Source organism: Lonchura striata, chromosome 3 (assembly GCF_050655825.1).
Source record: "Lonchura striata isolate lonStrDom1 chromosome 3, ASM5065582v1, whole genome shotgun sequence".
NCBI lineage: Eukaryota > Metazoa > Chordata > Aves > Passeriformes > Estrildidae > Lonchura > Lonchura striata.
The window spans coordinates 113570398-113596081 of NC_140705.1; the positions used below are offsets into that span (position 1 = coordinate 113570398).

General features: G+C 46.6%; 1 protein-coding gene across 7 annotated transcripts in view; it reads left to right on the plus strand.

The window, feature by feature from the left end:
* SERTAD2 (SERTA domain containing 2) overlaps window positions 1-25684 on the plus strand; it is a 79538-nt gene that overhangs the window by 42050 nt on the left and 11804 nt on the right. For 2 of the 7 annotated variants that reach the window (XM_077781839.2, XM_085576126.1), the window contains exon 2: window positions 14210-14367. The exons of 1 other annotated variant lie outside the window; for it this stretch is intronic. Coding sequence is in view for 1 of the 6 variants with exons in the window: in XM_021555850.4 (XP_021411525.1) it covers window positions 15342-15544 (203 nt within the window). In the remaining 5 variants the exon portion in view is untranslated. Of the gene's footprint in view, window positions 1-6791; window positions 6899-14209; window positions 14368-14764; window positions 15141-15310; window positions 15545-15590; window positions 17621-25684 lie in introns of those variants that run through there. 4 more of the 7 variants (XM_085576125.1, XM_021555852.4, XM_021555850.4 and 1 more) reach the window with 4 other exon arrangements.

Consider the following 25684-nt stretch of genomic DNA (forward strand, 5'->3'; position numbering starts at 1 on the left):
CAAATTAAAAAAAAATAAATTGCCTTAAGTTGCTTAACAGGCTTGATGAGACAAAGCCTGGTGTGTTGGAGTGGCTGCAGGGAGCTCTGCGGCTGCTTTTGTATGATTTCAGAGGTGAATTTAGATGGCTGGAAGATAGATGGGTGCCAGATGCAGTTTGACACAGATTCCGGCAGCTGCTCCTGCGCGAGGTTTCATTAGCGGTGAGTTAGCGAGCAGCGGAGCGCCAGCGAGGCCCCCAGTGCTGCGCTGACAGCACCAGCCCTGAAACAATACAATATTCGCTAAGTGATTTTAATCTGGGAGATTAAATGACACCCAGTTGGTTTCCCGACTTAGAAAGCCAACACAGTAGAAAGCTGTTCATGGCACTCACTCTACCCGGGCCCTTGTCACATACATTTACATTGAGAGTGCTTTCCCGAGCCCCTCATCCTGAAATGGGTAGAGAAGGGTTGATTTTGTGTTGCAGACATATTTTTCCATCCTCACTGTATAATGTGCTTTTAACTACAACAGGAAACATTGGCCTCACTTCAGCAAATGCTTACATTGGACCGAAGTACTCGCGTGCTCCTGCTAGGCGCAGGCCAAACGGTTTGAAAGATTAGGGCCATGGTCTGTAAAGTGAACGGCTTCCTTTTTAATAGATGGGCAAGTCCCAAAATCAGGAAACAGTCAGTATTTATGGGCTTGGGCAATTGAGTTTGGTTTTAAATAAACCAGTGTACTACAATGGATGACTTGATAGAAATGGTGGAGGAGCTGCTGTTCTCCAGGCAGATGAAGTTTTATTTGTGGAGGTACACTAAATATTAGGACTTGGTGAAGGGAGAGTAAATGGAATCAAACTTATTTGCACTACAACCCAGGCCTGACTTCAAGATTCTTCTAGGGGGACTTCATGGGCTGTATTTTGGGAACCCTAGCTGTAGTGCATTAACTGTGTGGTTATTCAGGCTTTCTATATATTTTGTGTATCTCTTAATTGCTTCAGCAAGTAAATCCCTGACTAGGAAAAAAAAAACAAAAAAGGTTTTCTCCTCTGATAGATGGGGGAAAATATGTAGAGAAGCAAACAAACAAAATCTCTTTTCTTTCACGTGTGCCACCTGAATTTTGCCTTTACATATTTAACTGTTGATGTCAAACTGCTCTGTTCACTTTGAGTCATTTACTATCCTCACTGTAAACAGACAAACTAGGGGTTTTTTTCCCCCTCCAATAAATATGCGAGTTGGATGTGTATGGGCTGCTGTCTTTGGATCTCAACAGTTGTTTGTTTGTGCATGTTACAATTCTGTTTCTAGATGCCTTTGGTAAATACCCCATGCATGGCTTCAATTAAGCTTTCTATATTGAGAAAGTATGCCTTAATTTATCAGGTTAAAGATATCTCTGTTACATCAATTTGTTCACAGTGTGTTGTGACCTAATCAACTAGGGATGTAAGCCATTTCATGAGGAGTAATTACTCAACAACAAAAAATGTCTCTCTCTCCTAATAGCTGTGAGTGAGTTGGCTAATTGGAATCCATTTTGATAGTGGCAGGTCAGCAATCAGGAGGTGGCTTTCCTGGCTGGCTTCTAGGTGGGAGGGAGAAGGCAGCAGCAGCAGAAACACAGAGCTGTGGTTTCCTCAGGTCACTGGGAGAGCTTCTCTCCATTGGATCAGTGTCACATGTGCTGGCATCAGGGTGTCCTTGTGATCCCCTTTACCACCAATGCTGTGACAGTTTGGTCAGAACCCTTTCCTGGATATTTTTGAGGGAAAGAATTCATGAGTGGGTTGGAAATGCCAGATCTTCTTTCAAGACTTGCAAAAGAGTTCTGGTGTTGTTATTGTTAGTGGGGGCAGGGGTCTGCAGTGATGTGACAAATCTCCATGGCCTGGCTAGGCCTTGGTCAGGAGATGATGTGAAGTTTAGGGGTGATGGCTCGTTATGTCTCTACTCAGATTGACTTATGACAGTGACAGAGCAATTTTTGCTTTCAGTGCTGCATCACTTAGGAGCATGAGCTGCCAGTCCTGCTAGGGGTGACATGCAGAGGCAGATGCAGAGGCATCTTCTAGATGACCCCACTGGTTGCTGTCCTGGTTTCCTACTTGATAGATTATTGAGGTACATTCTGGTTGTTTCTTTTTCTTTTCCTCCCCTCCTTGTCTTCAAACCTTGCTGAGAGGGAGGTGGAGAGGAAAATCCTCATGAATTAACATTATTTCCCTGGTGGGCTTTGCTGCCATTTTATCTAATTACGCCTGCTGTTTTCCAGATCACATTGTAAGCATTTGCATGAAGGGGCTTTCACTTACCTCCTCAAGTAAATTAAATAACAGCCCTTAGGCTGGGCTGACAGCATAATGCATTTTCATGCGGGAGATCAACAGCTCCCATACCTTGAGATGGGAAATGCTGAAATGACAGGGAAGCTCTGTGCTTTTGTCTCAAATTAGGGCAGATAGACAGAGTTAGGGCCACTTCAAAAATGCCCACTGCTGGCTCTTGTGGTGTGTAGGGATTGGTAGGAAGAGAGGGACACATAGGAATCTGCAGAAGGCCACAGAGCACAGACTCAGGAGGATCCACGAGCTACGTGCAAGATGTGCAGGAAAGCCAGGGAAAGCAAGCCTGTTGTCAGCAGGTTTAAATGCACAGCCCTATTGGAAAGCGTGAAGGGATCTGCAAATTGTGGATGATTGGAAGCCACAGACATAAAGCAAATGAGAGGTGCAGGCCCTGCCCCGAGGATGTTTACAGCATGACTTCGTGGATGAGGAAGGCTGGACTTGTGTGGAGAGCTCAGGAAATCAAAACACACGGCCTTGACTTTCATTTCCACAATAAGCCAACCCGTAGTTTCCCTGTGCTTCATTTCTCCAATTTGCAAAATGAGGCTGTAGCCCGTCTGCTGAAGCGACAGTCCGCTGCTTTCCTTGCCTGACCCGTTACTCCCAGCGAGCATCCAGCCCCAGGAATTATCCTTCTGCAAATGTTTCAGTGTTCCCAAAGCCCTTCATGATACCAGCCTATGGGATGATCTGGTCCCTTCACACTCATGTGTGTTACACATCAGAAATGTAGATCTGCCCTTCCCTGGCTGTGATCACTCCTTCATTCCTTTGCTGTAGTTGGGAGCTTCTGAGGAGGAGAATGGATTGGGAATAAATGACCATGAGGAAATGTGTTTCTTCAGCTCCTGATCAGCCCAGGCTTGCCTTGGCAAAATGTGGATGGGAAGGCAGAGAGACCTCCCCCAGCCACTGTGCTTAGACAAGCTTTGGGTAGCTCAAAATTCTGGTGTCCTCTTGGATTCTTTCTCTACAGGACCTGAAGCTGGGACGTGCCAGGAAGCGGGCTAGTGAGCTGCACGGTGATGCTGAGTCAGCACCTGGGGAGTGAGGAAGAGAAGGAGATGGACTTCAACAGCAAGTAGGGAATTTAATCCCTACTCTGACTTGCTCGTGTTGGTCATGAATGGGGGTCTGCAACAGGAGAGGCTGCTTAGCTTGAGAGGCTGTACCTGACTTATGCAAAGCTCCCACCACATAGATGTTTCACGTAAAGGAAGAAAGGTGATATGTGTTCATCTAGTTCACTGTAATTCTGAGGTGACAGTGACCCTCTCAGTATTACACCTATAATTTTGAAGTACCTGCTAGCTTTTGGTTCCTTTTATTCTGTGTAATTGGTTAGGGATTAAGGAAATCATGCAGATCACTAAGATCTGCTTGAAGGAATCTCCAGTGACTTGCTTTTGTCTAGGGGTCTTTGCTGAAGAAATGTGATTTACTTGTTTTTCTTTAGAAATCAAATTTTCTGTTCCATCAAAACATAGTTCCAGGTTGAAGGTGGAGGAGAGCTAGAAATGTTACTGTGGTGGGTGTGTAAACACCTTTTGACTTACATGTTAAAGCATCTTGGCTCTTCCAAGTAACTAGAGAACTACTTTGTGATGCATTTCTGTGTCTGAGATGAATTTTGAATGCCAGCGAGATAATGAGATTTATCAAATAAAAAGCTTGTCTTTCACTTTGTTCAAGCTTGGCCTCATGCCTCAAATACATGGAGTTTAGCTCAGAAGCAGCTTGTAATTTGTATCACAAAACCTCCGTGTGCAATGCGTGATGGATGGTGGCCACTGGGTGCGGGAGGTTTGCAGTCAGGACGTGCTGACGGCTCCCACTGACATTCCTGCCTGCCCAAAGTGGCTGCAAGGGCCAGGGGACCAGTGAATGGTCACCACGAGGCTACCGTGGGAGGGGCTGAGGAGGTGTTTGCCTTCATAAATCAGGGATTCAGGTTTAATGTCAATCACTCTTTAGCATGAACTTGCGGGACGTTCACGATGCAAGACACAGTGCTGCTTTTAACGTGGATGGGGAGATGATTCAGGACTGATACAGGTGCTTCAGTGATCTGGTAGTATACATCCCATTATCATTATTCACTCACATTATTCACTGTTAGAAAGCTTTCTAACAATTCATATTTCTCAAGCTCTCATCCCCTCCTCTCTCTTTCTAAAAAAACTAATTTAATTTTATTATTATTATTATTCAGATTCCTGCTGTATACATCCCCCAAGCAGGTGGGAGGGGGAGTTGGTGGGTGATGACTTGGCTTTGTTGGAACTTCACTTAATGCAGGGTGGGGGCAGAGAAAATGAAGCTAAATTACGCAGATCCTGAAGGCACAGCTAGTGCACTGCATCACTTGTGAGCATGACTAGAACTGAAAATGAATCACAGCCTTGTTAGACACGGTATGTGTCAGTGCATGTGGGCAGAAATATCATTCAGTGAGAGAGAGAAAAAGACAGAGAGACTACATCTTTTAAAGTGTGCTGGTCCCACTGAAATCTCTGTAGTATTTAACCTCATGGGTGAGAACTGGGGAGCAGTGGGACTGTTCCCCAGGATACTTTACCTTGTCAATTTGTTTTCCTTTCTGAAAGTTCAGAAGGAGTCTAGATTTGTCAGCAGTGACATCTATTTTCTAAACAATAAAAGGATATAATTGCAAGCTGAAGTTTGAACCTACTGTTGAGGACTTTAAAATACAACCACCCATTTGGGGCTAGATTCAGCTCATGTGTTCATTGTGCATTAGGAAGCAAATGTGATTTGCTCTTTGTGCAAACTTTTGATGGTCGCATGTGCACATGAACACACAGTGCACACACGTGCACACTGGGCCAGTTTGCATATTCCAGAGCCTGGAACTGTAACCCTGGTTCTTGCAGCTGTATAACTCAAACATTCTATTTCTAGAATGGAAATTGGTTTTGCAGTTCAGTTGCAGTGTGACAGAGCCACGTCAGGTGATTTAATGGGGAGATGCTGGAATCAGCTGGCCACTGGAACCTGCTGTATCTGTGTTTGTGTTCCAGAAGATACTTGCCACAAGTGATAGCAACGTTCCTAAAGAGGCTCTCCCACCTCAGGCAGAGACCTATCCATTGCAGCAACAAGCAGCAGCCATCTTAAAATTCCCCCCTTGGCACACTAAAACCACATTTTTGCAAAGGCAGATGGAATCAACCAGTGTATTCTTCAAGGGATTTTGGTTGTACATTTTTGAATGTTGTGCTCGGTGCCTGTGCTCAGTCATTGGCCTGTTATGTATGATGTGTTGTATAATTTAAAAGCTGATGAATCTAGGCAGTAGCCTGAGTTTTTAATAAGTGGCTAGAGATGTGTGGTTTTTCCTCTATCCCCCTCCCACAGACCAGGTGCTTTGTATTTTCTGAACATGCAGTGGTTTTTGAACGTTGTGAAGGATGTAAACTGCAGCTGAGAACACAACAGTGCACCTCCCGTGGCCAAAAAAAAAAAAAAAAACAAAACAAAAAAAACCCCAAGGAAAAAAATATAAAACCCCCACCATCAGTAGCTTTCTTAAATCCTGGTCATCATGTGGCATTCCTAGAATGTCCCTATTTGCTAAATTAAAGAGGGAAAATGAGGCTAGCTTGTGATTTTCTGACTCTTAATGTGACTTTTTTGGGAGGAAGGCAAGGAATGGATCCGTACGTGCGACAAGTTAAAAATAATTTTTAATTACTTGGAGTAAGAACATGTTCTGAAAAGTAAAGATTTTGGACCTAATGTGCATGGAACAAAAGGCCGTTGTGAGCTATGTACGAGAGTTGCTGCGAGTTTGTATTCTGCCCTTTTTTTTTCTGTGGGAGTTATTTCCTGTTGTTGACTAGAGTTCTTTATTTAGAACCACCTAGCTTCTGAATGACGGCTCGCTTGCAAGAAGAAAAAGTGTGATTAAAACTTGCTAAGGCTTATTCCAAGATCTCCCTACTTCCATTTATTTAAGGGAAATCTTTGCTAAATGAAAGAAAGTGAAGTTCAAAACAACAAATGCATTTTCTTCTCATTATTGCGCCAACATCGGCTGTGGCAGGTAGAAAAAAGATCTTGGGAAGCTGAGGTCTTTCACCTGAACATCTCATGGAAGGCAGTGTTTGTCTAAGAGGTGATTTGGTTTAGGTTGTTCTGGTTTTAAGAGACAAACCCATCAAATGCCAGGCCTCCCTTTTTGCTGGCAGGAGTAATGCACTGACGTTCTTGGGGGCAGTTCTTTCTATGAACCCCACAGGTCGAGTGAGGAGTGGGCACTTGCACTTTCCCAGCTGCTCAGAGAAGGGTTTCTTTGAAGAGCACTGCCAGCAAAAAGTTTCTGTATGCTGACCTGCTTGGCAATAGTATTTGGGTATGTGTGTGGAGTCAAATTATCATCACTTTGACAGCTGCCTAACTTCTTTTGCTCTTGTGGCAGGTCTGAACATCCAGCGAGAGTACAGTAAAGTTAGCAGAAAGCAGATTCAGATGGAAAAAGAAAAAAGAAAAATTTAACATGAAGATTATCTCTACTGTAGGTAATAGGTAAGCAGGCAAAGTAGCTGGTGTTTATTATGACTTTTTTTGCTTAGCAGGAAATGCACTAGGAATGTCCCCTGGGTGTGGATGACTAGAAAATGCACTGGGGCATGAGTGATAGCAGATGGACAATCATCCCTCCTTGTCTTGGCTGGCCCCTTGCTGTGAACCTCTGGCAGAGGGTGCCTCTTTCTGCCCAGCTCTTGCAAAAGCTCTGGTGGTGCCCCTCTCTGCAGTACCTGGGGCTGGCTGCTCTGGGTGGGCAGAGACTTCACTCGGCGGGCAGGAGTTACAGCTCAGTAGTTGGCACCTTCCCTTCTACAAATGAATCCGACAGAAACTGGTTTGCAGAGTTGAACCTCTGTAGGAAAGTGGATCTCTGTGAAAGATAGAGGGGTTTGGGAGCCTTCTGCCCATGCCACGTCTGCTGGGGAAGTTTGTGGCTGGGAGAAGAAGCAGGGAAAACCTCAGTGCTACACCTCGTGTTGCTTTCTTCTCCTGCTGCTGTCCAGTGGTCAAACAAGAGAAGACCCTGGACTCAGTAGCAGCACCATCAGTGGGAATGCAGCTCATCCTCCTCGTTTCGTGGGTCCACTCCTTTACCTTGACTTGTTTCCTTCTGTACTCCAATTATGTCTCTGTTTTGCCCCCTCACCAAGGCTAAAATAAAAATAAAAAGGGACAATTATTATTGTTTGAGCAACCTGCTTATATGGCTGTCACAGAAAGCCACCATAGTTTATGCCACATGCAGCACCTTCTTCCCTACTGCCATGCCATCCCTGCTCAGGACATCTCTTTTCTTTCTTGCTTGCTTTCTTGCTTTCTTTTCTTCCCCTACTATTTTCTTCTGCATCCCTGTAAATTCCCGCACATGCTATGTCTTATGGGTGTGACCAGACAGGAGAGCTGCCCCTTTCCTCTTCAAGGACATTAGCACCCCAGAGTCACTGTGGGAGGAAGAAAGAGACCATTAAGAGGTGTGAAAGGAAGGGGACTCTGATGATAAATGATGGATTTTCAGTTTTTTTCCTTTGTCCTGTTGGTAGGACCTAAATGCTGGGTGGGTTTGCAGTGATTTAATGTTTTATCCTTGCTTGGGAATACTAATTAGGTGTAAACCTCTTTTAGCCTTTGGCTAATGGTCACTATAAATGAACAGCTTCCTTGAAAGTAAAAGAACATATAAAAAAGGTTAGAGGAAAACCTGAATTAATTTGTGCAGTTCCCTTTTTCTTCAGAAAGATAAAATGCATTTCTGACGGTTATGGGGTGGTTTTAGGTAGAGTTAAGAAATGCAGACATCACCCACAGTCTGTTTACCTGCATATGCAGTATGAGCTTCTGCTGACTCTTAGCCGTGCTAGCACTAGGGAATGTAGAAAGACAAAATGAATCATTACCACAGGCATAGTCACTAAAAGCATCTGATGTACTCATTCAGTCTTTTTTTTTTTTTTTTAATCTCCTTTTTGCACATAATCTAAGGAGTTACACAATTTGTGAAGGGTTAAAACAGAAAGATTTGTGCATTCACTGCATTGACTCAATGAGTTCAGTTCTGTATGAACTTCAATTATTTGTAGAGGAACAGAATGGCAGTGGGAGTTAATGCTGCTACATTTGATGTTCTTGTGCTAGGTTTTCTGCCAGCTACTTTTTTTTTTCTTCCTCTTCTGAATTTGGCCCTACAGATTCAACTTCTGTTTTATTGGGTTTGTTGGTTTTAGCTTTTTGCTTTTTTTGTAAAGAAGTGGTGTAGGTCACTTACTGTTTACTTAAAATTAGACCCTCAGAAACCTCTGTCTGAAAGGAGTACAGATAAACATCATCTGTAAAGAATTTTGCACCTGGGACAGCCAGAAAAAGGATTTATCTTTGCAAATTTGAATTACTTTGAAAAATCCTCTGTCTTGGTAAGTATTCTTTGAATCTAGAGGCTCTAAGAAGCTGCAGAAACTAGTTTTAAATAATAGGCCCAAGCCCCCAAATCTGCATAGAAGCATTAATGTGCTTTACAGGTTGTATTCCAGACAGCAAAAGCAGCTATGGGTGAGTGCATTCATTTGGATGTCCATATATTAACTCATGTTTTCATATAAATAAGGATGAGACAGCTTGATGTTGGTTTGGCTTTTGTTTTGCTTTTTTTTCTGGTAATGCATCTGAGCACAAACACATTTAACTCCAGTGACATGGTTTAAGTCCTGCTTAACATATTGAAATGCTGTGTGACATCCTCCATCAGCACTGTAGCCACAACACCATTTCAGTTGTGCCCTCCTAGCCTCCAACTCCTTGTAAATGTTGTACAATGCTGTAATGCAACAAATCTGAGCAGGAACATCCACTTCTAGAAGCCTCTGGTCACCCTGCTGGTGGCCCCATTGGTCTATCAAGCCTTTGCCATCTGAGCAGGATTGAGCAGTGCTAAACATATTCCAGCCTGCCTATGCACCCAGGCCTCTTTCAGGTTTCAAGAGCTTTTAGGAAAAGTGTGGGGAGCATCTGTGCTCCAGAAATGTATGGCTCTACGGAGAGCTTTGTAGGAGTAGCTTTGCTTCAGGAGAGGGCTGTAGTCTGTGCAGGGTAGGCAGAGCAGTAGAGCTGTTCTCCCCTGGTGAGCAAGGAGCAGGTGGTCCCTCAGCACTGGGGATGTGGTGGTGACCTTTGTGCTCAAGTGTGTGTGGCTTGCACGTTGTTAAGATTTTCAGGCTCGTGTTGGGTTTGTGCTCAAGGCTGGTGGGTGGCCCAAAGTCTTCTGGCTTGATTGCAGCGACATCTGTTTACACCAGTGGTTAATTAGGCCTGAAGACTGGCCATCTCTATTTTTTCCCCACTGTTTCTGTGTTTTTTCTTGATTAGAAGTATTGCCTCCTCAGCTCTAAAACAGAAGCTTTGGTTTTATCTGCAGATTTTTTACCCCCGTGATCCACTGGCCCTGGTGTGAGATGAATATCAGGACATCAGCATAGCCTCTCTTCAAAAAAGTAACCAAGTGTTCCAGAAAAGAATGACTTGTGCTTTTGATAGAGACTGCAGAGTGAGCATTGAAAGGGAAAGAAAAGCAGCCTGAAATTGTTTAAAACTCAGCTCAGTGCAGAGTACAATTCACTGTGTCACAAGAAGCAAGATTGGAAAGAGGAGACTGTTTTAGGAGCCTGTGTGCCATACAGGCAGTGCCAGTGTGAACAGTCTGGCCTGGGCCAGGAATGAAGCACATTTTGCAGGGGATGCAGTCTGAACAGGATTTGGAAAGGAGCACAGATTTTTATGAAAAGGCAGGAAGATGTGAGGAGATCCACAGCAATGGTAGGCAGCCTGAACCTCTGTCAGAGGACAGTCTTTCAGCTGGAGCAGGGATGATGCACACCAACAGTCTCCAGAGGACTGGGAGTGCGCAGGGAATTACAGAGGGAGGGAGTCATCTCCGTGCATGAGGAATGCAGCAAAACCTCCTCTGACTAAGCCAGCTAATGCACACTGCTTTTTTTTTTTTTTTCTTTCCTGATAATCCTGTTCCATAATATTTCCTTAATAATTTAGTATGTGAAGAGTAGCCCTTCTGAAAAACATCTAAATCACCAAATTTTACAATCAGATGAAACCTTGCTTACCCCTGTCGTTCATACACACTGGGGATTTTTATTTGGTATGGCTATTTGAGAGCAATCCTGGAGTTAAGAGTTGGGGTTTTTCCCTTAATTACTTAACGAATTTACCATGTGGCACAACCCTTGGTACTGCCAAGCAATAGCTTCCTATTACTAGACTGTGCAGGCCTGATCCTGCATTACCAAAGCCAAAAGCAGTATTTGGGAACTGACATTGTCATCAAAATCTGTAGGAAGCTTAGAATAACTATACAAAAGGGGTTAGTTGCACTTAGAATATTGATTCATGAGCTCCCTCATTTTTTGCATCGCTGTTCATTTTACCCAAAGAAGATCAACTGCCCAACTGGACATATAATATATGATACTGCATTAGAACTAAGGCTGCATTTGGTCATACTCATTAATTAAACTGATTTCTCCTGTAGTTTTTTTTTTTTTTTTCCTGGAGAACTAACCGAGAATGATAATTAAGCATATTATGCATTCTAGGGAATGGTGTTTCTCCTACTGCCACAAAAACATTAAAGGAGAAAAATATGAACTAAAGCAGAAAATGACGAGGGGAAAAGAGCTAAAACTGGAGTGAGAAGGGGTAGAGCATTCCTTCATTTGGTTTTTACTGACTCCTGTGCCTTGGGACACATGGGGCAGCCTTGTTAGAGTGGAAGAGTAGCAGCAGCAAAAAAAGAAGACAAAGCCATTGAAATCCCAAGGAAAGCAGCCCAGCTCCCAGGTGCAGCTCCCTCCCTGCTTGTGTACAGGTGCAGTAATGCAGCACCCCAGTTTTTTACTGAGGAACTTGTTTTTATTTGTGGCTGAGCCTCACACGAGAAGGGCCCTACTCCTGGAGGTCAGTGCTGAGCTTGAAGAGAGACTGCACGAGGCGTGGGCAGTGTTTAACTGTGCCTTTGCTTGCAGTGTGCTTTCTCCTTACCCAGGAGAGCCTCTCTGCCCAAGAGGAACAAGCAGCTCTGGCTGTAGGCAGGCCCTTTGTCTAGTTTCTCCCAAGGTACCAGTGCTGAGGGGGTCTTGATTTGCAAAAAGTTGTCTGCTCTGGTGGGCCTGCTAGCTTCTGCATGCACCAAAGCAAAAACATCCAAGGAGAAAATGAAGTTGTGTTGAACAATTACCTGATGAAATCTCATAGTATTCATATGTACTGCAATCAGAAAGGAAAAGGCCAAGGATGCAATTAGAAGCATAGGAAGCAGTTCACTCCCTCTATTTTTGAAAAGTGCAAGGGATGCCAACATTCCAGCACAAACTTTGCCGCTCTTTCCTAATTAGCACGCGTGTTGATGGGCAGATTACCTGGCAGTCTGTAGTGTTTCTAATTAATTGATTTATGAAGTCCAGTGTCTGTTTCCCCCTTCCCAATCTTTGATTTCTGTTTGTTCATTTATTACCTTGTTCATTTATTTATCTTCAATGCAGAGGTGTTTTTTGAATGATCTTCATGAGACCTGGTCTCAATCAGACAGGCTTTGACCATCCTTGCTCAAAGACAGGGCTGCACTCTGGCCATGCCTGTAGCCAAGCCAGGTCGGTACTGCTGCAGAAAGACTCAGCTCAGCTCCTTCTCTTTTACTGTGTCATCTTCACATGTCAGCAGCTCAAGGGCCTCTGTCAAGGCTACGGCTGCACAACTAAACCTGTGCTACTACTCCCTGGGAAGCCCATGCATGCATGGTTCTGAAATGGAATGCATTTTGGGTGGCTCCTTGCAGACGCTCAGGCTTTCCCCCACTCCCGCTGGCTCTGGAAACCTCTGCCGACACACAGCACAGCATCTTGTGGCTCCATTGCAGGCTGCTTCCCCGTGCTTACTGAAGTGTTTGGGCCAACTGCATTTGGGTCTTGCAGACACCTTCGGGTCAGGCTCCTCCGGAGCTGCAGAGTTTCTTGGCCAGAAAGGTCTCGCTCAGTCAGGTGCGGGGCCATGTGAGGAGCAGCCGGCAGCGGGATTATTCCCCTTGCGTAGCCCAAGCTCGTCCCGCCGCGCTGGAGCCTGTGCTGGGCACGAAGCACAGGAAGGAGCTCTATTCATATCGATTCCTATCGTGACCTATGCTCAGCTGGGAGTGCTTCTGAGTGTGGATGCAGGTTGTACTAGTTGTGTTCAGAGGCACAAGCTGAGTTACAGCGTGACTGTAAACTCCTGCCAAGAAAGACTCGGGAGAGTTACAGTAGGAAACAGAAGGGGCGGCGAGCTTTTTCTTATGCTGCTGTAAAATTGGAGCAACCCAGAGAAGTCAGAAGCGTTTAAAACTCGGCTCAGGCTTTTTACTGCCGACTCTACCATGGCAAGAGCGGGGCTGTGCACATCGGGCTGGAGCCCAGCTGCTTATTTAGCAAATGTTTGTGGTTGTGCCTCTGGTGCCGGTGATAGCGTGCACACACCCAGGCACGGGGACTGTGAACCTGCTGCGGACTTTGAGCTCTGCAAGGCAGGCGCTGCTGGCTGGGCGCATCCCCGGCGCGATTGCGCAAGGCCAGATCCCGCCGGGTTACAAATCTGCTCCAAAGGAGGGTGGAATGGGGCCCCGAAATTCAGTGAATCTGGCACGCAAAAAAAAAAAAAAAAAAAAAAGCAAACAAACAACCCCCCCCCCCAAAAAAAAAAAAACAAACCAAAAAAAACCCAAAAAAACCCCACAACCAAACAACCCAGCCAGCAATGTGCAAGTATTACAAATATTCTCTGTGGCATTTGAGTAGGCAGAAGCCCACTGAACAGGTATTACTCAGGCTCTAAAGAAGATGAACCTTTTCCTCTTATTTAGTGATTTTATTGTGACGCTGGTAATTGCAGGGAGAGACTCGTTTCCCCAGGCAGAAGGACCAAATTTCAGTGCCTTGCTGCTGGAAGGTATCCAGCCAGGGAGATTCTGGTTTTAATGTTTGCCAGCTCCTGGGCAATTCGCAAATCACTCGTCAAAATCTAGTAAATGGCTCGTGAATTGCTTTGCAGATTGGTTTAGCGCTAACTCTGTGCCATAGATACGGGTTGAGAGAGCTTGGATCTCCTCAAAGGAATGCCTGATGGCAAGGATGGAAAGGGAGAGGTGTGCTGAGGCCTCCACACCGGCAGAATAGAACGTCAGGTTTTAGATCTGCTGCCCTTTCCGTCCTTTTCAGTGAGTTCAGCAAAGTGCTCAAGTGCCAGTCCTGGTGTTTTAACATCAATTTGATGGGGCCTTTTCAATTCCAATTTTAAGAATCAAAAAAATCAGCACATAGTCTCCTTTTATTTTGGCAGATTCGCTATTTTAATTGTTTGGTGATGTTTTTCCTTTGTGGATTTTTTTTTTTTCAGATACAGTTTCCACGGTAAGGAAACCTTTATTCCAAAGGTATCATTTTCCTTTTCGGTTTTCTAACTGAAAATGGAACTTAGTTTCTAGCAAGACCATCATCTTGATTGATCTCAAATCATTACAGACCGTTTTGAGCATAATACCTAAACGAGTTGTGGTATTAATGACTAATAATCGCCTTTATATTAGGTCTTAAAGCTTTATTGTCCCGAAGTACAACCGGTTTAGTGGAACATGAAAGGCCGGAACGATCCGAGATGCCTGCTGGGGCTAGAGCCAAAACTATAAGGTGTTTGAATCGCCTTTAACAGCGCCGGCTGGGATTACAGCCCCTTTCAAAACTCAATCATTGAGGTGACTTAAAATAATCATCTTCTTTCCAGATAGCGCCTGGTGCCGAGCGCTTCCCTCCTTCCCCCAAGTCTTGGCGCGCTCGAACATCTCCGTTTGGCCTCATTTTTGTGCTTCGCTGGTACCTGCACGGCCCAAATTAGCAGCGAGGATTCCACGGACGGGGGCCGGCGCCTCCCTCGGCTCCCAGGTGAGGTCCCGGGGCGGGGGGCGGCCGGCAGCGCTCCGGGCTTCCCCCACACCTCCACCCTGCTGCGCTTGGCCGGGCCGGGGGCTGCCCGGAGCTGCGGGGGGAGAGTTTTGGCTTGTACCGGGACAATCAGGGGCCAGCCCCGGCCGGGTCCCCTCCACCGGATAGCGGGGATACTTGTCATATTTGCGGTCGGGGCGCGCTGGCACCCGCCTTTGTGCTGGCCCGGCGCTCCCCGGGGAAGCCGCGGCGGCTGCGGGGGCCGCGCCGCCCGCTCGGGGCCGGGGCACGCGTGGGCAGCGCGGGGAGCCGGAGCGGGGGAGGAGGAGGAGGAGGAGGAGGAGGAGCAGCAGGAGCAGCCGCGGGGGTTGGGGGGGCGGGGGAGGAAGGCCGGGGCCGAGGCGGAGCTTTGACGCGGGCCGGAGGGTGAGGAGCTCGCCGGAGCCGCCCCTGTCGTCAGTGCTGGCGGCAAGTGCTGGGAGCCGGGGCTGGTGGTGCCTCCTCCTTCTCCTCCTTCCTCTCCTCCTCCTCCATTGTATAATGCTGCGTGATCGCAGCCGCCGGGGCAGAGCGGAGGCTTAAATCCTCACGCCGCCTGCTCCTGCCTCCTCCTCCTCCTCTTTTCCTCCTCCTCCTCTTTTCCTCCTCCTCCGCATCCCACCCGGCCCCTCCCCGGAGCGGCGCGGCGAGGAGCGACATATGGAGCTGCTCTAGGGCGAGAGTTTCCGACCTCCCCCTCTCCATGCTTTAGTTCTCAGGTGGAGCTGCATGTGGTGAGTGGGGCTGGGGGGCTGCGGGGCATCGGGGGCGGGGGTGGACGGGACACGGGGAGGCGACACTCCCCCACCCCCCTCTGGCTTTGCGAGTCATCGGGGCTTGTTTTATCTCTACCTTTAAATTGGTCCCCGGGCAGAGGAGCCCGGGGCGGGGATCCTCCCCCTCTCCTCCGGGGTGGGGAGGGGGTTCGTGCTGAGATGAGCAGAGGAGGGAGAGCGGCGAAGTTGACCTTAAAATCCGCCCCCTCCCCCGCCGATGCGGGGGGATCCCGAGCCGAAGCAGGTGCGGGGAGCTGGAATATACTTTTTTATCGAGGTGGCCGTGCCGGCCCCGGTAGTGCGGCCGGTTGTGCTCTCCGGAGCCGGGCTCCCTCGGACGCCGCGGAAGCCGCGCCGCCCCGGTAAGTTCGCGTGTGCGCCCGGAGCAGGGCTGCAGCCCGGCTCCCTTCTCCCAGCGAGAGCGGCGGATTCGGGGAGCCCCGGAAAGTGCGTGCTGTCGTGCCGGGGCAGCTAAAAGGCTTGGGGGGGACTTTCACTCCGCTGAAGCAAAGCTGACATATGGCCGGGCAGGAGCCGGCTGGCCCCGCTGCCCGGCCCTTTTCAGGGGTTGGTGTTAGGGCTGGGGATTAGCCTGTCTTTTCCCGGAGCAATAGCGCGCATGGGTCTTCCTTGGGAGCACCGCCAGCACGGAGAGATAGAGGCGTCTGGGGGGGGATTTTGTGACTAACGTGGTTCATCTTTTGGAAGCGACGGCAAAAATGTATATTTATTAGGATTTTCTTCGGGGTGGATGAACACTTGAAGAAAAAATCCTTTTGCGGTGCCACTTCTGCTTTAACTCACATCAGGATCTGGAAAAATAAGTTCTTCCTAAGCATGAAAATAGGAGTACAGTTACCTGCTGTCATTTCTTGCATTTTGTGAAGCACAGCCGGAGAACCCAGGGCCACTTTAGTTGGAAATCTATGGAGAGGCTTGTGTGCTGTCCAGTGGGCCCCTTGGTGGCTGATTTACAGCTGTGGGTCAGCTGCTGGTGTAAAATAAAGCGAATCTGCCCATTTTATCTCCATCCGGGGGAGGGCTGTCAGCTTCTTCAGCCGAACTTCAGTGCAGCACGCCAGAGCTGTTGCGTGTGGCAGCGTGTGCTCAGACAGATCCAAGGCTCTCGGGAGCAGGGAAATCCAGGCTTTTTCATCTGCTGCCTGGTGCAGTCATCAGGGTGACTCTCGCTGCCGTCAGTGAGTGCTGGATTTTGCCATTCTAGAATGCACTATTGCTCAAGCAACGGTGGCAGAGAGCTTGGCTGCCCCGAACACCAGTTTTATATTTGTGTCTCTCCAATGAGTGCACACGTGCAGTGTGTGTGAGCTCAGACAACGCTTTCTGCCTTTTTTAAATTCTGATCATTTTAGGCATGCATCTGCACAAGTGAAGGTTCCTGTGTCTTATGGACTTTTTACAGGGTATGGAATTGACAGAGGCACCTCAGTTTGCATCTAAAGGCACAGGAAGCTTTCACATGGCAAAACAAGCTGTAAAAATGAATTGTGTTTTCAAATGATTGCTATAGAAATTAGCCAACCGATTTAGCAGCGTAAATTGAAAGTAGCCCTTTCTGGCTGAAGTTAAAATGCATGCATTTTACATAATAGGATGGTGTCTTCGGGCTCTGATTTAACATAATGAACCAGTGGTGGTGGTACAGATGGGAGAAGGAGTAGGAGTTTGTGCTGCTGGACAGGTATCCAAGAGCATTCCTTCGGAATATTTCCATTGTTCAGGCAAGTATTGCAGCATCCAATGTAACAACTCTAGATATCCCTCCTCGCGTGACTGATCCTGCTTCCATTTAAGTTGGTAGCAGCAACCACCCACTCCTTTTCTGCAGGAACTGGATTGGACTGCTGAACGAACGAAGCTAGACTTTGTGCATATTAAAAACACTGCTTTGATTTTTGTGTCGAGCTGATTTCTCTGAAGCTGATTGGAAACAAACAAAAAGAAACTTGATAGCCATAGGTCCCTCAGGTTTTGTCTTAAAGAGCATTAAATACATCTGTAGGTGCTGATTTATTAAGAGTTGTAATTGTGTTCCTTTATACACCTGCTCTTTTTAATGGGAAAGATGAAATAAAGAGTTTCACAGGGGAAATAATAACATAAATATACCAAGTGCTCAAATTGTTTGCCTGAGAGGCATCAAGGACTTTGAGATAATGTTCTAATAGCAAGGAAACACTCAAACTTCATATTCAAAATTTATTTTTTTATCTTCCATGAAGTACAGCAGGTTTTATGCAATATCTAGTTTGAAGGATTTTGCCATCATTCACACAAGCTGCTTTTAGTTTTTCAATAAATATTTCATTGGGAAAACATTTTTTTTTTTTTTTTTTTTTTAGGAACTCTGATTTTTTTCGCACTGATGTAAAGCACTCCTGGCACAGTTAATCTCTGGCAGTGCTAACACTAGACAGGTGATCCAAAGTATTTGTGACTATTTTTGCTTTTATGTAACATCTTAAAGTGTAATCTGTCAAACAAGGAGAATGCAGCCCTTTGAAAGTGCAAGTAGTCTTCTGGTGATCTACTTCTTACAAGGGCCAGGTAGCAAGAGAGACACCTTCTTTTAACTCAGCTCTGTAGTGTAAGTGGCTCACAAGGAGACAGCTCCAGTTGCAGTGGTTCCTTAACAGGCACATGAATCAGTGCCAGAAATAGCAGCTTTCAGTTACCAAGTCCAAAGATCAGGAGTGTTTCAAAGGAGAGAGCAAGGTCCAGCTTCAATGTGAGCAGGTTGGCACGAAGCAGAGATCTTTAGTCTTGATGAATCTTTTGCTAATTAATGGTTTGTGGAAGATGAAATTTGCCAATCTGAGCACAGCACTCATTTTCTTCAGGGGTGTATAATTGCATGTTTTCTGCCACATCTTTTGATTTCTAAACTTTCATCAGTCAGAGAAACTGCTGTCATGAAGAGGTGCCTGTTTTCTATAAATGGAGAGAGACTCAACATGCGTTAGTTCTTCAATTCTTTTATAAACAGAGTCAATTTTTGTGTTTGCTGTATGGAGGCTTCAGGTTTGTTCAGCATTACCAGTGCAAACACTATAACAAAAATAAGATAACAATGCTCAGCTGTTCGACACCACTGGGGAAGGCAAGGCCAGGTAAATGTTGTGCTAATGTTGCTCTTGGGTGTGCTGAAGTGTAGCCCAAGCTGAGGACCAAAGCAAACGTGTGGCTGGGAGACAGCAGAGGTTCAGTGGGAGAAACAGCCTTGTGTGTCCCTGCCCTGTCTCCTGGCTGTGTGGGCATTCAGCTGTGTGTCACACAGAGTAGAAGCTGCACTGCCACCACGTTTGCCTCCCCCATGGCTCCTGGTGAGCATGTCAGATCTGGCTGTCATTGCCAGTGGCAGGAGGAGCTGTGAAGATGTGCTGCCTGGGACATTCCTCCAGTGCAGAGGGGATTTTCGGGGTGGGGAAGACCCGATTCAGTGGGCATTTCCAAGGGAGACTTGGGGCAGTCTCCAGGGGCATTGGGTGCAGCCTCAGGGGCCTTCAGAAAGGGCTTTAAGCTGTGACTAGGGGTGGGAAGGCTTGAAAGGCCCCAAGAAACTGTCAAGTCACCAGAGAGCAAGTTTTTGGTTTTCATGTGTCCCTTCTTTGAGGGTGGAGGCTCATCTAGCTCAGGTGAGACAGCAGCCACCACCACGTCAGAGTGACACTGGATTCAGGCTGCTGCAGTGAAATTAAAACCATGCTCAGGGCCCTGCATTAGGTTAGGTCAGACCACTGGTCTTCAAATGAGGAGCCAAGTCTGGTACCCTCCTCATCTTGGAGGTGTTAAAAATAAAATAATCCTAAAATCAGAGGTGTTGCCATAGAACGTCTGAAGTTCCAACCTGTATAACATGAGCAGTGTTTTGAGTACCAGTGGTTTTAAAGAAAAATTTCTCTTTAATATCACTCTGGAATTGAGTTTTAAGTGGCATTGAATGACATGAGTCTCAGTCTGTGTAATTATTAGGAGCCAGAACCTGTTTACTTTGTTTCACACCAGTAAGGTGTGTTGGATTTCATCTGACAGTTGTTTTCAGTGAAGTTAGAATAAAAATTGAATTCTTGATATAGTAGAATACAGAGAGAAAAGTTCAAACATGGGTTGTTTTCTTTTAATGTTATTTTGAAAACTGGGTGGTATATGGAAGTAGCAGAAAAAAGAAGTTCCCTTTTTCAAGGAGTCCTGAATTAGTGGAAAGATCTAAACTTGCCCTAATACTTCCTCAGATGTAACAATTAAAACTGTTTTTCGTGATCCCAGATTTTCCACCCCACCCCAGAAACCCATGAGCTGTTTGAACCGCACTCACCTTTAATGGAAATGTGGCAATTATTGGCTGTTTTTGTACAGTTTCTTATAGTAGCCTGTAACATTACTCTGAAAAAACCCTCCTGTCGTGCCAGGCAGGCAGTAAGGTTGAGTGAACTGTGCTATAGCAAGAACCACCCATGATTGGAGGTAAACTATGCGGATATATGTTGGGGTGGAGGTTGAAAGGAGCGTGGAGGGCATATTTGAAGCAGACTGTGCAACTGCTATAGCAGGTCTGACTAGTTTGAGATGCCTAAAGGCAGCTTTGTCTTAACTTCAGGTAGCTGCAAAATGAAGTTTTAAATCCTAATTCAGAAATTCATCATCATCATCTTCCGGTGCCTCCGCAAACTTTACTTTTCATGTGTTTTTACAGGCTCTTTCTCCCTTGGAAAAAAAAGCCTTTAGTAGGTACACATCCACGTGCATGCATATCATTTGCATATTTTTCAAATATACATTTCATCAAGATAGGAGACTAGCGTTTGTGTGCAAACCACAGTGTTTTTTTTGAGCAGTGGTGGTTACATTTTGCTTTCTCACTGCTCTGTGGGCCTCGTGTGAGACAAGCCACTCTACTTCAGCACTTCTGGCATGGCCTGATTTGCTGCAGGTCGGGTCTCCTGCCTGCTCCTGGCCCTGTGTGGGAGCAGTGCCTTGGCTGGTCGCAGGGATTTTGACCAGGGTACTTCCATGCTGGTGTCCCAGGGGTCCAAAAACCTGCTTGGGTTACCCTGCTGGGACCTGGCTCCCCCTTACCCCCTCCTGTTCCATCTGCTTGGTGAAATTAGTTCTTCTGAACCCTTCCACTTTCCTTCCCCAACTAAACTGTTCCACAAATAGCTTGTGAATGAATACAAGAGGGAGAATATTTTCTCTGTGTGTGACACACAGTGTCAAGCTTCCTGTGGCTGCTCTGCTTCCCCTTGCTGGCAGGGGCACACACGTGATGTGTGTCTGCTTGGATGAGGACTTTAATTGTGGGGAAAATCAGTATAGTACTATCATGGGTGAGGTGAGTGGGTTGTGCCTGACTGAATATGAAATAAAGTTTCAGACATTTAGTTTCCTGAGCTGTTCTCCTCCTGTATTTTCTGCTCCCAATTTCCAAAATCTAAGTTTGTGGTTAAGTTTTTTGTTCTGTGTTAATTAATCGGTCCTAAACATGCTTCAAAATACATGTTACACTTAATACATGTGTTGTCAAAATATGCTGTTAAAAGGGAACCTCCATCTAAGCTGAAATGATTTACTTGAAAATGCTTAACTTACTCCACATAGAAGAGACACGGGTCCCATGGTGGCTGTTTTAAAGAACATCGCTTTGGTGTAGTAATTTTTATTGTGAACAAGCAGGTGCCACGAGAAATGGAATCTCTTTTGTCTCTAACTCATGGCTGGTACAGGTTGGGAATAGTTCAAGGTTAGCCAAAGTTCCCTTTAATCAGTTTTCAGAAGGCTCCTTTGTAGGACATGGAAACACATGCTGTATTTCAACAAATGCAGGAGTTTTAGTGCACTGGACTGAAAGGCCAGCAGTTATCATCTTGTCCAACATCATTTAACACCATCTGAGCAAACTTTCGTGTCAAATTTTACCTATGTTTTAAAAAATTGTTTTGTTTTCATTGGTGGTGAAGAACAACTTTTTCAGCTCTTTAAGAGAAACTTGTGAGGTGAGTGGATTCTTTTTCACAGAATGTATTTGTTTGCAGGGTTGCGTTCATTTCATTTAAGCAAAAATGTTGGAAACAACTCATGTGCTGTTTGAGCTACTTTAAAAAATGCCAGGGAAACACCTTTCTTTTCTCCTGACTCTCAGTAGTGCAAAACTGGTTAGCAAATGAAATCTGCAGGCCAGATTGACTGAAAAAATGACTTGTCATTGCTGAGATTTGTATGGTGCATTTGCAGTATGTATTTCTTCTGAGGATTTTTTTTCCTTTCTCCTATTTTTCTCTCCTGCCGTTTGCTGCTTTTCAGTTTGACTGTGATAATTTATTCAACACTGTTTTCAGAGCAATAACCTACTTTTTTGGCAAACCATTCAGTTCTTTCAGTAGTATGGGGGTTCCCCCCCCCCACCAACCACCACCATGTGTTTATTAAGGGTCTGTGACAAGGGGGAAAAGCAAGGTATCTTTGGGGAAAAGATGCTATGATAGGATTCAAACAAACTAATTATACATAGATGAGAAAAACTCCCTTATTCTACACGAAGGGGGTCTCGTCTCTGGGTGGGTGCACACACAATTCTCATTAACCTTTGCAGGAATTGCACAGGTCCAGTGGAGATGGGTGTGCAGTGCTCAGTCCCTAAAAATACCAGGCAGCCCGTGACACGTGCGTGCCACCAGGGATGTCCATTGTTCTGTGAGCCAGTGCAGGGGAGGAGGGATGCACAGCAGGGCTGGCTATTTCATCATTCTCCCTTTGAGCCTGACCAGTAGCATCTTGTCATTACAGGCGTGGAATTTTAGCAGTGAAGAGGGAGTGTGTGGGTCTGTGTGTGTGTGTCACTTTCTGGTAGCTGTTCTAGGTGTTTCAGATTGTTTTGGATTTCATTTACAAGCGAGGTGTCTCTTTTTAGGCTGTGCCGGTGCCTGCTGGCTCTGCAGTGGGAAGGAATGGAAGGCAGTCTTGGCTGAACTGGGCCCTGGAGCAGTACACAGCCATCTTAATTGCTGCTGCTCCACCTCATGAGGAGATGGCTCTGGTTCTCCCAGCACGGAGCTGTGTGCAGCGTGGCTCCTGGCCCTCTGACACGGGAATTCGTGGTGTCCTGGTCCTGCCTCTGGGGCCAGCACCTCCTGCTTCCATGCAGGGAGGCCCAGAGTGCTGCACTTGTGGGAAGAAACAGTGCTGTGGAGCAGGAAGAGCTTCTGGGCTGATCCCAGGGAGGCTTGTGTGGAGAAGCCCTCGCATATTTTTTGGGAGTCGACAAGCAGAGGCTGCTGAATAATCAGTTAATCACGTAGTGAAGTCAGGGGATCTGGCCCGGTGCTGTGCCTGGTTTGCTTTACTGCAGCTCTGATTTCCTGCTGCTGATGCCCAGGTGTGTAAAGCAGCTCCTGGTCCTTCAGCAGAGTGCTGAGCCCATGTGTCCACAGCATAACAGAACCCTATTCACACTTGGCAGGCCTGGCTGCTTCCTTAACACTGCCACATGGAGACCCAAATTTCAAAACAGCCTCAGCCTGGCTCTTTTTGGTGGCTCTTCGAAGCACAGAGCCCAGCTAAGCTGAACCCCAGGGAGGAGGCTCCTGGTGGTAGCTCCTGTTGTGACCAGACCGTGTGTGCAGCCATCCTGGGAAAGGAGGTAAAGGAGATCTGGCACAGAGGTGACCTGAGATAAGGGCAGCTTTGCCATCTTCTGGAAAATCTCTGTCCCCTCAGTAGGTAGCCCTAACAAAGCATCCCCTGGCAGTGGAAAGGGGCACAGCTCCACCCTGATCTGGCTCAGAGCAGGTGGTTGGTGGTCAGCGGGGCCGTGTCGGCACCAGGCCTGTGAAGGGCTGTGGCAGGGCTGGCAGTCGTGGACAGTGGGATTCCTAAAGCTTCCAGTTAAGGACGAGACCAAAAAAGGGCAGGCTGGGGGCTTGTTTGCATCTTCTGGGCACTGTTTTATAAGGAAGCACATGGGAAGTCCTGTCTGAAGCAGAACATGTGAGGATTGACATTTTGGCTTTGAGATCTTTGAGACAGAAATTAGTTTCTGCTGGGCAATCCAAACCTGTTCTGTTTTTTTCCAGTAAAGACAACTGCCTGCCTGTATGTGAATATCAAATAAATGTTTTTCAACCCTGGTGTGTTACCCAGGTATATTCTCCCTCTTGCTTTACCCTGAAGTGGAGTTGTCAGAGTTGCCCAGGGCTTTTGCTCTTGCCTTCAGCCTCACAGTGGTTTGCAGTGTGCCTTGCTGGCTGTCCATACTCAGAATCTGTGTGGTCTTGTCCACCTTCTGGTTCTGCCAGGGCAGTCTTTAATGCTTTAACAAGCTAACAAGTGCTTCTCTGATTTAAACCTGCATTAACTTCTGCTATCCTGATAGAATTCCTAATATTATAAACACCCTTAATAACACAGCTATAATCTAGAAAACCTGCTGTCCTTTTTCCAAACAATTACTTAATGAGGCAGTAATTTATTCTAAGCTATATTTATTGGAGCCCATTCCAGCTTTATCAGAGGTACTCTGGATGTGCGCAGTTAGTCAAAAACATTAAAACCGCTCCGCTTCTTCCAGGGGAACATGTTACATTTAGCAAACTGACAGCATTAGAAACTGTTTCCAATTTAATAGAAGCATATGTTTCCTGCAAGGCTTAACACGCTGCAGAGTCAGAGATTGCCTTGGACTGCGGCTTTGCCTTTTTTTAGCCTGGTGAAAAGGAGCTGCAAGCTGAAGGCAGAAGTGGAGTTTGCGTTTTTGGTTGTTTTGCAGAGATCTTTCTAGCAGGGCTTCTTCAGCAGGCTGCAAGTTGAAGAAACTCTCAGGAAAGTGGTGTGGGCGGTGCACACAGAGCTCCCGCTCCAAACGCAGTTTCTGATCATGAGCAAACAGCAAGAGCTTGCTTTGCCCTCTGGGCCTCAAATAGTACAGTATGCAACAAGGGAGAGCAGGCAAGGCACGAGGATGGAAACAGTAGGATCAGATTACAGTTTCAAAATATCGCTGGAACACGTTGGCTGGCGTTACACTATTGACTGGCTTTATAATTGCATTGCTTATTTGCTAGGGAAGGCTTCACCTTACTCTCTGATTAACATGGGCACTCCTTCGGGGACCTGGGGACTCCAGGCTCTGGGTATCAGAGGCAAACCCCGTGAGACCTGCATGACTTCAGACGCTTCTCAAATGAGAGTCTGGGCTTCCTCTGTTGTCTCCTGTTTGCCAGAAACACAGCCCCTGTTGAAGTTCTACTCAGAATATCCTCTAACAACCACCCACTATGGTTTTCCATCTTATTTTGATTTTAACTGGAGAGGAGAAAAGACCCCCGTCACTCAGCTTGCTAGCTGCTCTTCGCTTAGTTTTCACTCTGGGTGAAGTGCCTAAAGCAGGGGGCTAAAGCTGTGTTTCTGAAGGGAGAGAGGAGCTGCCTTTCTTGCTAAGTGCAGGACTGGGGTGCTGAGGAGCTTTACTTGCTTCTCTGTTTCTTCTGGAAGAGCTGAGGTTTACCCATCCACCACAGGAGATGGGGAAGAGTTAGGTCCCTGTAAAATATGTGTGAGAAATACCTGCCACTTAGAGTTACTGCTGGCACTGACAGCCTTGCAGTGAAGGCTTGCAAACGTAAAAACAATCCCCTGTACTCTCTGGAAGCAGAGAGCTGCCCAGGAGGCCAATTTTTTTATATACTCTAAAGGAGAGTTTTGTAAGTGCTTATTAAACCTCACGCAGTTAAAAAAAAAAAAATAAAAAAGGGCAGCCAGAATTAATGTAAAATGTGTCAGGGAAAACAAACCTTGTAAATATGGAATGTCTGAGCACTGGCTCTGGAGAGGACAGAAACCCCTGCACAGCTCCATTCCCTCTGCCTCTCTTGGGGGCTTGGGGATTTGTTTCCTGACTCACATGTGACAAGAGACACAATTCTTACCAGGCAGCGTTGTCAGGAGTCCCCTTTAGCCAGGCAGCGTGGATGCAGTACACTCCAACATGTAAAAAGTGCATCGGCTCCCGAGAAAGCGGCCTTGTGGGGAAAAAAATAAAAATAAAAAAAAAATTGAAGAACACTCCCACCCCACCCCCCCATCCGGACTGGCCGGTTCACACCCTGCAGGCCAGCTGCAGCACGGCACAGCAGCGTGGCCGTGCAGCTCTGCAGGGAACAGGCTGTCCCGGCTCCGGGATGCCGCCGTGCCAGCCTTTAAACACTCGCTGTCAGCAGATGAAATCCCCAAGGAGGGGCCATTTCCACCCAGCTCTGCCTGTTGCCTCTGAAAGTCCATGTTGGTTTTTGCTCCAGCCCTGGAGTTAAAGCTCCGCACACCTGGGCTGCTCAGCTCTCCCCCCAGTTCTGAGCAAGGCTGGGAGAACCTGCCGGGTCTGCACTGGCCTTGCCCTCTGCTTTTCCTTTGTAACTTTGAATGGGAGGAGGTGCCAGTCTCTCAGATGTCTGCGCTTCCACCTGCTGGGGCAGGTTCGCTGTGCTCTGCCA